The sequence below is a fragment of the Triticum urartu genome, chromosome 7 (assembly GCF_003073215.2).
Source record: "Triticum urartu cultivar G1812 chromosome 7, Tu2.1, whole genome shotgun sequence".
Classification (NCBI taxonomy): domain Eukaryota; kingdom Viridiplantae; phylum Streptophyta; class Magnoliopsida; order Poales; family Poaceae; genus Triticum; species Triticum urartu.
The window spans coordinates 254,698,566-254,713,060 of record NC_053028.1 but is presented as its reverse complement, the minus strand read 5'-3'; the positions used below and the strand labels follow the sequence as shown (position 1 = coordinate 254,713,060).

At 49.3% G+C, this 14,495-nt stretch overlaps 1 protein-coding gene across 1 annotated transcript; it reads right to left on the bottom strand.

Annotated features, from left to right (window-relative positions):
• Positions 1 to 11,753: 11,753 nt before the first annotated feature.
• Positions 11,754 to 14,226, bottom strand: LOC125520776 (nuclear transport factor 2-like). The gene is made up of 2 exons (XM_048685793.1): positions 13,804 to 14,226; positions 11,754 to 12,127 (listed from the first exon to the last, which is right to left on the bottom strand). The coding sequence occupies exons 1-2, from the start codon at positions 14,098 to 14,100 to the stop codon at positions 12,056 to 12,058; spliced, it is 369 nt and encodes a 122-aa protein (XP_048541750.1). The 5' UTR covers positions 14,101 to 14,226; the 3' UTR covers positions 11,754 to 12,055.
• Between the last annotated feature and the right edge of the window lie 269 nt (positions 14,227 to 14,495).

Genomic DNA, 14,495 nt, shown 5'->3' with positions numbered 1-14,495 from the left:
ACACGCTTCCGAAGAACAAAGTGAAGGCCCTCAACCTCATGAACAAGACCAAGGGCAAGATCATACTCAAGACGGTGTTGACACACCAAGTGATGCCCAAGGTCAAGTTCTCTCCCCCGAGCAAGTTCAAGATCAAGAACAAGTTCATGACGGCGCTCAAGATGATCAAGTAACCGCTCCTCAACTCACCACCGAGGAGGAATTAGAGCGTCGTGCCGCCAAGATTGCATCCAAGCTCTCCACCAAGGATCATCTCATGACGAATGTGCTTGGAAGCTTAAGAAAGGGGGTAAGCACTCGTAGACAATTAGCAAATTATTGTGAGCATCATGCGTTTGTCTCTTGTGTGGAACCCCACAAGGTCTATGAGGCGCTAGAAGATCCGGATTGGCTCAATGCCATGCATGAAGAACTCAACAACTTCGAGCGCAACAAAGTGTGGAGATTGGTGCCAAGGCCAACGGGGAACCACAATGTCATTGGAACCAAGTGGATATTCAAGAACAAGCAAGATGCCCATGGGATGATCATTCACAACAAGGCTCGTTTGGTAGCACAAGGCTGCTCCCAAGTTGAGGGTATCGACTATGGTGAAACCTTTGCTCCCGTTGCTCGTCTTGAATCCATTCGCATGTTGATTGCATATGCTTCTCATCATAACTTTAAGTTACAACAAATGGATGTGAAGAGTGCTTTTCTTAATGGTCCTATTAATGAATTGGTTTACGTCAAGCAACCCCCCGGGTTCGAGGATCCCTACCTTCCCGATCATGTGTATCAACTCGATAAGGCACTCTATGGCCTTAAACAAGCCCCACGTGCGCGGTATGACCACCTTACCGAGTTGCTACAAGATCGTGGTTTTGAAGTTGGGATAATCGACCCCACTCTTTTTACTAAGAAGGTCAAAGGGGAGTTTTTTGTGTGCCAATTATATGTTGATGACATTATCTTTGGTTCTCCTAACATAGCTTTCAATGAGGAATTTGCTGCTCTCATGACCTCAAAGTTCGAGATGTCCTCCATGGGAGAGTTGAAGTTCTTTCTAGGGTTCGAAGTGAAGCAAAGAAGAGAAGGAACCTTCATCAATCAATCCAAATACACTCAAGACATGCTCAAGAGATTCAAACTAAGTGACGTCAAGCCGGCTTCCACTCCAATGCCCACCAAGTGCCAACTTGACTTAGATCCCAATGGTAAAGTGGTGGATCAAAAGGTATATCGCTCCATGATTGGTTCCTTGCTTTACCTTTGTGCATCTAGACCGGATATCATGTTGAGTGTGGGAATTTGTGCACGGTTTCAAGCCGCACCTAAGGAAAGTCACTATGTGGCGGTCAAACGAATCTTTCGATATTTGGCTCATACCCCAAACTTTGGCTTATGGTATCCAAGAGGATCAAACTTCAAGCTTGTAGGGTACTCGGATTCCGATTGGGCGGGAGACAAAGTGGATAGGAAGTCCACTTCCGGAGGGTGCCAATTCCTTGGTTGCTCTTTGGTAAGTTGGTCTTCCAAAAAGCAAAGTTATGTGTCTCTCTCGTCCATCGAGGCGGAGTATGTTGCAGCCGAGAGTTGTTGTGCACAACTCTTATGGATGAGGCAAACTTTAAAGGATTACGGTGTCATTTGTGACAAAGTGCCCCTTTGGTGTGATAATGAAAGTGCCATCAAGATCTCTCTCAACCCGGTGCAACACTTCAAGACGAAGCATATCGAGATCCGGTATCACTTCATCCGGGATCACATTAGGCGAGGAGAGATCGAGCTCAACTATGTCAGCACTCATGATAACCTTGCAGATATCTTCACGAAGCCCTTGGATGAAGCAAGATTTCGCGAGTTAAGGCATGAGCTAAATATCATTGATTGGAGCAATGTTGCTTGAACTCTTGCACACCCCACCGTACTCAACATGTTGTCTTGTTTAGATGTAGGCATGAACATAGGGGGAGTGATGTTCTCTCAATGAACTCTCCCTCCCCCTATTATGCATAAATTGATCGAGTCTTTCACATTAGCCATGTTTGATGGTACTTGTGCTTCAAAGACGAGTTTTGGTCATGGACCCAAGAATAATTCTTCGCGGTGCCATACCAATTGACTCAAACATAGGTGGCCTCGGCCGCCGTCCTCTCTTCGAGAGGTTGGAGTTAGCCTTGTTGTCCCCGTGTTGTTTTCTCTCGTTCTTTCTTTGCTCTTTGTGTTGGGTTCTCCTTGGGTGTTGCTTTTGTGCTCTTTCTTCCTCCCTTCGGATTGCACTCATTTGATCTTGGCTTGGGTATAGGTGGTCGGGCGGTACAACCGGTATCACGGGCGGTTCTACCGCTGGTACCGAGTTGTGCCGTCCCAATGGATCGGTGCTTGGGCGGTTCCACCGCCCAACCCACGGTAACCTACGTCCGGTACTACCGGCTGTCGCCAAGCGGTACTACCACTGCCTCCTAGGCACCGGAAGTATCGCCTCCAACCACCGGTCTGCACCAGACGAGCGGTACAACCGCTCCCCTTAGCGGTTCTACCGGGGCGTGTCTACGGGCCTATATATACTCGACGGGGCTGAAGGGTTGTCTTTTTCCCTTTATCCTCGTTCCTCTTCTCTTTGCCCTAGCCGCCGGCCATCTCTACCCCTGCCCCGGAGTGCGTCTCGTGCTTCGGATCCTTGGCTCTCCGTGGATTCTCTCTGTGGAGGCCTCCCGATCTCTTCCCATGGATGGTGGTAATGCCTCGTGTTCTTTGCTCCTAGTTCTTTCTAGGGTTCTTCCTTGTCTAGGGCATTACTTAACTTTCCGTGATTAGTGGTTGAACTATGGAGTAGAAGAGATCTTTGGTTGCCTCCTGTCTTGTTTGCAGCACTTAGAATTCGGAATATTACTTGTGTGATCCGTATGCCTCAGTTAGATCTATCTTTCCTGGTGGTGCCACTGTCAGCGGTTCTACCGCCCCTCCGGGCGGTACAACCGCTGGAGCGGTACTACCGGCGGAAGATCCGATACAACCGGAGTATATCAACCACAAAGCACTGTTCTATCTTCTCTGTTGTTGCAACTTGTTCCTTTTCTGCTGGTGGGTGCAATCCTCTCATTCGTGTTGGGTTTTTGTGTGTTCTTTTCGTGTGTGTGTTCAGGTGGCTCTAGTTCTCGCTCTGCTCCTCGCAAGACCAAGAAGAGGGCACGAAGGACCCTGCGCCCGGTTGTGTCTGATGATGAAGAAGAAGTTGTGATTCCCACCAAGCCCACTCGCCGTGAAAAGTCTGCAGCTGCTAAGCAACGTGTGGTTATGCCATTGCATCGTTGGAAAGCCAAGGATTGGGAAGCCTACCGATCAAAGAATCCGTATGAGGTTCCCATTGCCCCCGCTGGACCACCCTTCAGTTCCGGAATGAGATGCAAGTGCGGATTGTTCATGAACTCTTTGAGCACAACAAGAACAGATATGCCAAGCAGTGGACAATTGATCTTGACCATTGGAGGAACAACATGGAGTATTTTGGTGAGGCGTTGGCTCTCTGCGAGGAGTTTGATCTTATCAAGCTCATGTCAGTCAACTGTGACTTTGATGTTCAACTCATCCATCAGTTCTATGCCACGGTTCATTTTGGGGAAGATGATGTGCGCACTCTCACCTTCATGTGTCGCGATGAACTGTTTCACGTTCCCTGGAGGGCATTCTGCAATGCTATTGGGTACGAGGATACCGGTCTGGAAGGAAGGGGTGGCATTCGTCCTCATGACTTTCCTGAGTCCATGCTTAAGGAGAAGCTTGCCCCTCTGTACATTCGGGGCCGTGGGATTATTGGAGAATCCAAGGATTTGGAGAAGGTCTATGACATCATGCACCGAGTGTTCCGCAATGTGCTCTTGCCCAAGGTGGGCAATCAAGATGAGATTCATGGTTATCTGGTTGATTTGATGGTTTCTATGAAGACCATGGTGAGGACAGGAGCAACGTTTGATGTGTAAAATTGGATGTGGCATGAGATGTACAACATGGTCATCTACCGTAAAGTCCCAATCTATGCCCCGTTTGTCATGTGCTTTCTGAACTCTGTGTGGGCTGTTCGTCATCCTGGAGAGCTCCTCACGTCTCCAGACAACTTCACTGTTCATGAGGTCAAGCTCCTTAAGAAGAAGAAGCATGCCGAGCCTCACTTCCTTGAAAATGCTCCTGAGGATGTCTATGCTACTTTTGACAATGAGGACTTTGAGCTGGAGCCAGGGGCCAAGCCTTCGTGGGTGGCCAAACTCACTGCCAAGGTGAAGAAGACCTTTTGTCTCCAGGATGACATCCAGAAGAAGATGTATGAGGCACATGTCAATGAGAAGCTTGCACGACGTCGCCAAATTGCAATGATGAAGCACCTCAACATGCCGGTTCAGAGTGGCTCTGAGAAGAGCATCACCCCAGAGGAGCGTTGGATTTCCACCCATAGCACCTGGACTAATGATGAAGCCCCTCCCCAGCCATCCTCCTCGTTTGCAGTAGCTGACAATGCCATGGAAGAATCCGATCACGACGACGATGACGACTCTGATGATGAGGATCCAGATGCGACCGAGGAGTCAGAGGAGGACGCCTGAGCTTTGGGACGCTAGCTTCGCTCTTTTCCTTTTTGGTGTTTTGATGCCAAAGGGGGAGAGGGTTCTATAGGTCTCGGGGATTTGCGTGGGTTTTTCCCTTTTTCTCGTGTTTTAGTGTCGGTCTTTGTTCGTGGACTTGTTTCGTTCCTTGCTGTGTGTGAGACTTATGTTACTCCTCTTACCTTTTCGTTCTTCGGTCTTTTTCATTATTATTGCACTCTAAGTATTATATTGTCTGTCCTTTTTGTGCTCAGGGTGGTGAGTCTATAAAATCTAGGGGGATTCTAGTCCTGTAAATGTGCCCATGCTTTCTAACAGCTAGTTCCTATTGGGGCACACATTCAGGGGGAGTTCCGTCTAGAATTCTTTGACTTGTCTCTTGCAAATCGTGTTGTTGTCATCATCCACCAAAAAGGGGGAGATTGAAAGGGCATTTCCCTACTTTATGTTTTGGATGATGATGACAACCCTTTGTGGTCTAATCGTGTGCTATATGTTTCAGGTTCTCGATGCTTAGGCTTACATCGGATTGCTATTGCCTCTCGTAGGAAAAGATCGAAGACGTGTCCTCTACACTTTTATTTTCTTTCGTCGTAGAGTTCCCGTACTATCAAGAGGGAATCCTCATTAGGAAGCTCTGGGGGAATCAGTTCACGTACACTTTCCTCACCCCTCCTTTGTCTTCCTCAGTTGTGAGAGAGAGATCCCCCTGTCTTTCCTTCGTGTTTCTGCTCTTCCCAGCGGTTGTACCACTCCCTAGAGCGGTTGTACCGCTGGACCTTGACGCTCTCCTACTTTGACCGAGCGGCTGTACCGCTGGACCTTGACGCTCTCCTACTTTGACCGAGCGGTTGTACCGCTGCCTCCGGGCGGTGGTACCGCCACCTTGCTCAACAAAGGCTAGGACGGTGGTTCCGGCCATGCACCGCTCAAGTACCGGTCTCGTCTCTGTTCCGAGGCGGTAGTTGTGCGGTGGTGGCCCGGTTGATCTGGTCGATCCTCGTTGACCGGTACCACCGGTGGTCTGAGCGGTTCTTCCGCTCAGAACTTCGCCGCCCAAGAGCTCAAGGCCATGCGGTTGTTCTGGTCTTGCACCGCTTAAGTACCGGTCTCATCTCTGCTTCGAGGCGGTAGTTGTGCGGTGGCTGGGTGGTTGGTCCGGTCATTCTCTTAAACCGATACCACCGCCTAGTGGCCCGGTTGTACCGCCTGGTAGGGTTCTGCAGCTACACCGTGAGTCCCGGTTGTACCGGGACAAGGACCGGTTGTACCGCTGCGGGGCTGAAAGCGCAGCAACGGCTGGATTTAGAGGGTTGGTATTTAAGAGAGCTTCTCCCACCTACCACTCTCACCTTTGACCTCTCCCACTCCACCATTAATGCACCTCAAGCTCTCTTGCCCGATCTCTCTCTCTAGCCACTCAAACTTGTTGATTTGCTAGGGATTGAAGGAGGAGACCTAGATCTACACTTTCACCAAAGGATTTTTGCTTCCCCCATACTTTCTTGTGTGGATTTTGTTACTCTTGGGTGTTTGAGCACCCTAGATGGTTGAGGTCACCTCGGAGCCATATTCCATTGTGGTGAAGCTTCGTGGTTTTGTTGGGAGCCTCCAATTAAGTTGTGGAGAGAGCCCCAACCTTGTTTGTAAATGCTCGGTCGCCGCCTTGAAGGGCACCAATAGTGGAATCACGGCATCTCGCATTGTGTGAGGGCGTGAGGAGAATACGGTGGCCCTAGTGGCTTATTGGGGAGCATTGTGCCTCCACACTGCTCCAACGGAGACGTACTTCCTCTCAAAGGCAAGGAACTTCGGCAACACATCCTCGTCTCCACCGTCTCCACTCTTGGTTATCTCATGCCTTTATTTGAGCAAGCTTATTTGTTTCTTATCTCTTGCTTGCTTGTGTTCCTCTCCTTGTTGTATCATATAGGTTGCTCACCTAGTTGCATATCTAGACAACCTACTTTGATGCAAAGTTTAAATTGTTAAAGAAAAGCTAAAATTGTTAGTTGCCTATTCACCCCCCCTCTAGTCAACCATATCGATCCTTTCACTCTTCATCCTCGCCATAGACCCGCCACACCACTTGCTAGTGGCGGTGGTTGATCAACAGCTCCTACACCAAATCCTAGGGTGATAGTTGAAGCTTAGGGTTAGCTTATACGCCGACGACGCAGTTGTTTTCATCAATCCAACACGCTAGGAGTTTGAATCGCTGCTGAGCATACTTCATGACTTTGGACGTGCAAAGGGGCTATGTATCAGCCTCCGTAAATCCACGGCTTCGTCGATTAGCTACAACGAGCTAAACCTAGAGGAAGTGCTGCATAGTTTTGGTGGCTCCATAGCTAAGTTCCCCACCAAATACCTAGGTCTACCGCTAACCACCGGCCGGCTCCGGCTCATGCACCTGCGGTTCAGCATAGACAGAATCAAAGCTCGGCTAGCGGGATGGAAGGGCAGGCTGATCCACATCGCGGGTCGGCGTGTGCTCATCCGATGCGTCCTCAGCGCCGTGCCCACCTACACGCTTACTGTACTGTGGGCGCCCAAGAAGCTCCTTAAAGAGATCGACAAGTGCCGCCGCCGATTCCTTTGGAAACAAGAAGAAGAGGTTACCGGAGCTAGTTGCAAGGTGAATTGGACAATGGTCTGCTCGCCAACAGCAAATGGAGGCCTGGGAATCCCTGACCTCGAGCGCTTCGGCCGAGCCCTATGACTCCGCTGGCCATGGCTCTCATGGCGCCACCCAGAAAGGCCATGGGTGGGCTCGGAGCTGCCCTGCAATGTCGAGGACTACTCACTCTTCACGGCGGCTACCTCTGTCAGCATTGGGGATGATGCGTCGGCTTCCTTCTGGCACTCCCCATGGCTCGAGCCGGGCACGCTCGCCCAGCAATTCCCGTGGTTGGTACAACACGCGCGTAGAAAGAATAGGACGGTGAAGGTTGCCCTCACGGACGACACATGGATCAAAGACCTAGCTCATGGCCGCACCGAAGACCTGATACACGACTTCCTCGCCATGCGCAGGAGGCTGCACGGCGCCACCGGAGACCTACGCGCTGACACCCCCGACTCCATCAGCTGGATCCATGAGCGCTCGGGCCAATACTCAGCGAGATCAGCTTACCAGATGCAATTCCAGGGCACGACGACCTCATGTTTTGATAGTCATCTGGAAAGTATGGGCCCCCATCAAGATCAAGATATTCGCATGGCTCATGCTCCAAAACAAGCTTTGGTGCAATGACAGGCTTCAGTGGCGCGGCTGGAAGAATGAGTACTTCTGTCAGCTGTGTGTTCGGAACCTTGAATCCTCCAATCACCTGTTTTGGGAATGCCCAATGGCAAGGAAGGTCTGGGAAACAATCAGTACATGGAAGGGCTGCTCCCCCTGGCGCCCAAGGAGAGCTGGCAGAACCAACAGCACACATCCATCGTGCTTGGCGCCCTGGAAGGATCCGAAATAAGATGGCGCAAAGGGATCAACACACTATTGTTGCTCGCATGTTGGGAGCTGTGGCAGGAACAGAACAATGCCACCTTCAGGAGAAGCAAACCAAGTGCCTCCACCATCATCAGGAGAATCACGGACTGCATCGAGCTATGGCGCGTCACGGGCGCAACCTGCATCGAGAGCCCCTTCAGGGAACCGCCATGAAATATAAGCCCTAGGCTGCCCTGTCACACGAGGATTGCCGGTCTATGGCAAGCCCTCGAATCCTCTGGATCCCCATCACCTAGTTTTTTCCCACTACTTCCTGCTAATGATCAATGAAAAGCCAGCATAGCTGGATCTTTCAAAAAAAATCATCCCCACCATGCCTTGTAACAAAGATTCCAAGGATCTTTGAGGCAATATCATCCTCGAAGAAGGCACGTATCTTTTCTTTGTTTGAAGAGCCGATGTCATCATCCACGAGCCACTGCGTTTTTCTTCGAATGTTGGTAGTTGATCTACCAAATTCATTGATCAGGAGAAAGAAGGTCGGTCCATTTTATGAGGGAAACCGAACCCAAAAACCATACAAACGGCACCTTTCGGCAAACAACACACACATCCTCACGAGCCACTGCGCTTTGGCACCTACATGAATAGGTTATTTTGATTGAAGTACACGCGGTGGTGACAAGGGGATCCAATGGTCCAAAAGGAAGTGAACATTTATTCCTTCGCCAATGCCCCATCTAAGAGCAACTCCAACGGGCTGACCCAAACGGACGACACTTTTGTCCTTTTTTGTTCGTTTGGGTCGGCCGCCCGCCTGGTTTAGATTTGGGTCGGCAGTGCGCCCAACGCACCTACCCATATGTGTCGGCGTGGCCGGCTAGCTGCCCTATTTCAACAAATAGTTCATTTTTGCATTCTTTCACACACAACTTTTGCATTTAAACATATAGTCAAATAACATAGTTTCAACAGAATAAAATAGCATAGTTTTAAAAGCCGAAAAAAAGTAAAAATATCTCACATAGTTTTGCAAATAGAATAAAAAAGATACATCTATTGGTTGCCAACATGAGCCCACATATGCTCAACCAAATCATTTTGCAGTTGCACGTGAGTTTCCCAATCATGCATGTCATGATGAAATTGGGTGAACTGTTCCATGCTCAGGCACAACATTCTCACCCTGAAACTGAAACCCTTGATCGTACAGATGTTCTGGGCGCTCATCTTCTACGATCATATTATGCATGCAGTCATCACCTCCCACAGTTTCTGTGTGCTCCAGGTATTAACAGGGTACCGAATGATGCCCCATCGAGATTGCAAAACACCAAAGGCACGCTCGACGTCCTTCCTAGCACTCTCCTGATCTTGGGCAAATCTTTTCATCTTCTCTCCGACAGGGTTGGGGATTTTCTTCATAATGGTGGTCCACTGAGGATAAATACCATCACCCAGGTAATATCCTTTGTCGTAGTTGTGGCCGTTGATAGTAAAGTTCACCGGTGGGATGTTGCTTTCGGCAAGCCTAGCAAACACCGGCGAGCGCTGAAGCATGTTGATATCATTGTGTGATCTGGCCATGCCAAAGAATGAGTGCCAGATCCAGAAATCTTGAGACGCCACGGCCTCTAGTATGACAGTGCAAGCCCTGACATGGCCCTTATACTTTCCTTGCCAAGCAGAAGGGCGGTTCTTCCACTCCCAGTGCATGCAGTCTATGCTGCCAAGCATCCCTGGGAAGCCCCTGCTGGCATTCATAGCCAATAAATGGGATGTATCTTCAGGAGTCGGCTCTCTCAAGTACTCAGGGCCAAACACAGCAATAACAGCCTTGCAGAACTTATACACAGAGTCTAGGCATGTAGACTCGCTCATACGGACGTACTCGTCAATGAGATCACCGGGCACTCCGTATGCAAGCATTCAGATGGCGGCAGTGCATTTTTGATAAGAGGAGAAACCAATCTTTCCAACGGCATCCTCTTTGCACTCGAGATAGTCATCGTAGCCGACCGCCCCCTCTCTAATATGGTTGAAAAGATGCCTACTCATACAGAAACGGCGGCGGAATTTCTGATGTTTGAACAACGGATTTGTTGTATCAAAATAGTCCTTCCAAAGAAGGAGATGCCCGCTCTCTCGGTTGCGATTCAACGTCGGAAGGTGCCCGAAATGGAGCCATGGAACAACGGCCGCTGGCTATTGAGGTGGTGATGGACCAACACGGCAGCCAATATCTCCTCGTCATCGAACGACGAATCGTCGGAGTTGCAAAGGAAATTGTGAAAAAAGAACTCATCGGCAAAGTCCATTTTGTACCTTGGCAAACTATCAAACAGCTTGCGGGCGTCAACGAAGGAGACGGCCGGCGAAGGGAGTCGCGGCGCGGACGGACCAACTAGTTGTCCTGCCGGCGTCCGACTAGCGTGCTGGTGAGGATCTGGCCAGGGCGGCGAGGCGACTTCTTGGTCGCGGTTGCGGCTGTGTCGGGGGGGGGGGGGGGGGGGGGGGGGGGGGGAGGGGGGGGGGGGGGGGGGGGGGGGGGGGGGGGGGGGGGGGGAAGCTGTCGGTTCCCCGACGGCAAGACGACGGTGGCAGGCGACGTGGGAGGTGGAGGAGTTGCTGAGCGGATGTTGCGGCGCCGGCAGCTAGCAGAGTCACCGGAAAAATGGGCAGTGGCGTCGGCGACGAAGGAGGCGGGCGAGGGTTTGCTGCTGGATAGGGAGAGACCAATGTGCCACCGACCAGCGGGCCCGGGGTGAGAAGACGAGCGCGCACGTCCGTCTATTGTCTGCATCGATGTAAATCCGTCTCAAAAGTGGACCGGGAATGGGTCACCCGCGGACGAAAAGAGGACACGCGTCCGTTTAGGTCGGCACGTTGGGCCGACTTTTGTGTCCGCACCGATCCAAACGAACGCCCGCGGATGAAATGGGTCGCCCCGTTAGAGTTGCTCTGGCCCCTTGCTTTAGCAGTACAAAGACCAGCTAAAACACTGTGCTACGCATTCAACCAACTGAAGTGTTGAATGTGCTGCCTGGGGGTGAGATGCCACCGTCATGGAATGAGACGTGGGTCACATTAATCCCGGTATAGAAACCATATATAAGATGAAAGACCTTCGCCCCATTAAGTTGTGTAATATTGTTCCCTCAAAAAAAAGTTGTGTAATATTGTCTATAAACTGGTCCCAGAAGTACTTGCAAACAAGTTGAAATCTATCCTGCCATAAATTATTGCTCCCAGCCACACTGCGTTTGTACTCAGAAGGTTAATTACAGACGACATTTTGCTTGCTTATGAGGTTACTCACTATATGCATAATAAAAGATCTTGTGTAATGGAGTATGCAACGCTCAAGCTTAACATGAGTAAGGCTTATAATAGGGTGGAGTGGCACTTCCTAGAAAGGATGATGAAGATGGGCTTTGAGGATCATGGCAGTTATGAAATGTGTCACACCAGCGTGGTTGTCGAGTCACTTTCACGTTTACTAGCTGCGTTTGTTTAGTTGTCGAGCCACTTTCACGTTTCTGCCATCCCAATTCAGACGGCTGCTTTTAGTTCTGCACAACGAGCAGCCATATTAAGCCTGTTTGCGTTCGTCTGCAGCCGAGTTCAGAAAAGAATCCAAAATTGCAGGGATATTTTTTAGAAACAAAGAACAATGGAAAAAAACACTTTAAAAATATTAACTGAGCAAGGGAAGAAACTTTTGGGACATGCAAAAGTGAACTTAAATGGTCACAAACAAAACCCAGAGATGCCACACATAACTAATACCTGGACGGTTTCCATCAACATTCCAAAGAAAGTGCCACCCAAGCAACGACAATACATGGGAAACACAAAACAAAAGAAGATCTGGTGGATGCCTATCAAGTCTGGCAATTTTTTGCAATAAATTGCACAAGCTGGCGAACAAACAAAGAGTCTGCAGCATCATCATTTGATGTTCATTGTTTCAACATAAATCCCTGAACAAGTTCTTTGCCGCCAGAGCGGTCGCCCTTCCTTAACCATAGTTCAGGCGGAACATGTCGTTCTGCACGTAGAAGCTCCCTCCAGCTGGCAGCAAATGGAACATCTGCAAATACAGTGGATCACAAGGTTAGAAAAGACTCCAAATCCTTGTATGAAGGACAACTAAGAAAATTTCCCTTGAGATCAGAAAGACAAGAACATAACAATGTACTTCCATGCAACCTCTCAAACCCGTTAAGACACAGACCTGCTACCAGGAAGAAAAACCATCCTAATAGGCAAATGGACACAGACATAGTGAATTAAAGAGCTACACTCTTCTAAGGACCAGTAACAAATCACATTGATCAAGGACCATCTAAGAGTCCCACTGTTCAATAAAAAAGGCAGCATAAGCGTCATAAAGCATGGAACTGTTGAACTGAGTGGCTAAGAGGTGTAATGGGTTACAAATTACTTACATGTGCATCAAGGTTAGATTTGGAAAACTACATATTACCCATAAAAAAGCTGGACTTGCAATTATAGCATGTATCATCACCAGCGACCTATTTAAGATAAAACTACACATAAACAGCGGGTGAATTGTTTCATTAGCAAACAATAGGTTTTATACTCGCTCCATCCCGTAATGTAAGGTGTTATTACAACCGATATACTTACATATTGGTTGTAATAACAACTTATATTACGGGACAGAGGGAGTATTTGTTATTCTAAACGACCACCTAATTATGAATAGAGCACACTATCGTCACATAAACAGTGCATGGTGAAAGGAATTCTGATAAGGAAGCAATGAAACTTCAATAGAAGAAGTGCGCTAGCTACACTAATCCAACATATGACTCTGGAACATATAACCTCACCCCTCTTTCCCAAGGCATGGCCAAAACATAACTCTAGTTCATAGCAACTAGGAAAGTGATGCTCACATTATCGGTATCACAAATTAAGAAAAAGAGCAACACTACAGCAAATATCGTACTGATGCAACAGAGCAATGCATATTATCTATTCACATCAAGAAACAACCACATCAGTACTCACTAACATGGCAATCACTACATATGGCCAAATCCAGCAACCAAGAGCCATAACTGAGCCAACAAAAAAAATTAAGATCACACTTGGAAACACAACAGTGATAGATGGACAGAAATATCCATTCATACTGCAAAGCATGGTCCTAGAGAATGAAATAATTTAGAGCAATCAGTAACAAAGAGCGATCAGCACCAAACTACAGGCCAGTATATACTGAATAATGATCAATTTTTAGGACAGACTAAAATCCCAACAGATCTTGTAAAGAACTACACGCACTGAAATTACCTCAAGGAAAAGTAAATCTGAAAACGTGCCTACGAAACAAAAGAACTGCCAAAAGGAGATCCCAAGGACGATGCCTACAAGGGAATGACACGGTTCCGGGATAAAGATCTATAAATGTCCACTTGTCGGATACAAGTCTCCAGGTCCAAACAAATCTAGCATAGCCTAATTAATCAAGTACCATCTAGTGATGAGACAGGGATATAGATTAATTTGATAGACCCCACCGATCATGATAGCAAAGCATAGATCACAGAAACGAAATTGAGGGCCTTCCACTCCTAGGGAAGGAGTACCGTATGATTTGCGAATTTGGAACCAAACGAAGGATCGCAGTGGTAATCACAGTTAATAGGATCAGATCAGCACATACGAGAACCAAACAAGAGAAATATTGGATGAGGGGAAGGGCGAGATGGAGCGAATCGTGTGGGTGGTGCAGACCTGTGAGAACTTGAGGGGGTGCTCGCCGGGGCCGGTGGTGATGGTGCCGGAGACGAAGACGAGGACGCCGCCCTGGGGCCCCGAGGGCTGGCAGTCGACGGTGTCGATCTTGTGCTGGCACTGCTGGAAGGGGAGAGATCCGAGCTTGCCGGCGATGGCGGCGGGGCCGCCGAACTTCTCGCCCTCGAAGGTGAGCATGGAGCCGTCCTGGTACAGCCCCACCAGCGCGGCGCGGTTGGAGTCGAACGTGTGGTAGTAGTGCTGCACGAACGCCTTCGAGACCGAATCGGGATCCATGGCCTCTCCCTCCTCGCCTCGCCTCGCCTCGCCTAGGGTTTGGAGCTCTGGATGCGGAGGCTTTGGGCGTTGGGAGCCGGAGTTTGGTAAGTGGGGAGAGAGGGGTTCGTGACGGGAATAATAATTGCTGGCGATTTGGATGGGGATGGCCGGGGGTGGGGTGGGGCTTGGCGTGGGAAGGACGCTACGCTGTAGGGGCTGGGCCCGTCGATGGACGAATGCAGCGCTGGGCTAGTTTTCCGCTTTTTGGGAGATGCGGCGTTGGGGGTGCCCTATGTCTCGCATTAAGCGGGAGAGGAGCGAACCGAACCCCTCGCTGAAGGCAAATGCCACTTGGCCCGGCCCACGCGCGCGGGATACACCAGCCTGTTTTTTTTTGCTTTTTCACGTTTTTT

Bases quoted from the DNA above. Each gene is read 5' to 3' on its own strand.
- LOC125520776 (XM_048685793.1), bottom strand. From the start codon at position 14,100: ATGGATCCCGATTCGGTCTCGAAGGCGTTCGTGCAGCACTACTACCAC. The intron at 12,128-13,803 runs GTCTGCACCACC...CTGTATTTGCAG, and splicing joins ACCCCCTCAAGTTCTCACAG to ATGTTCCATTTGCTGCCAGC.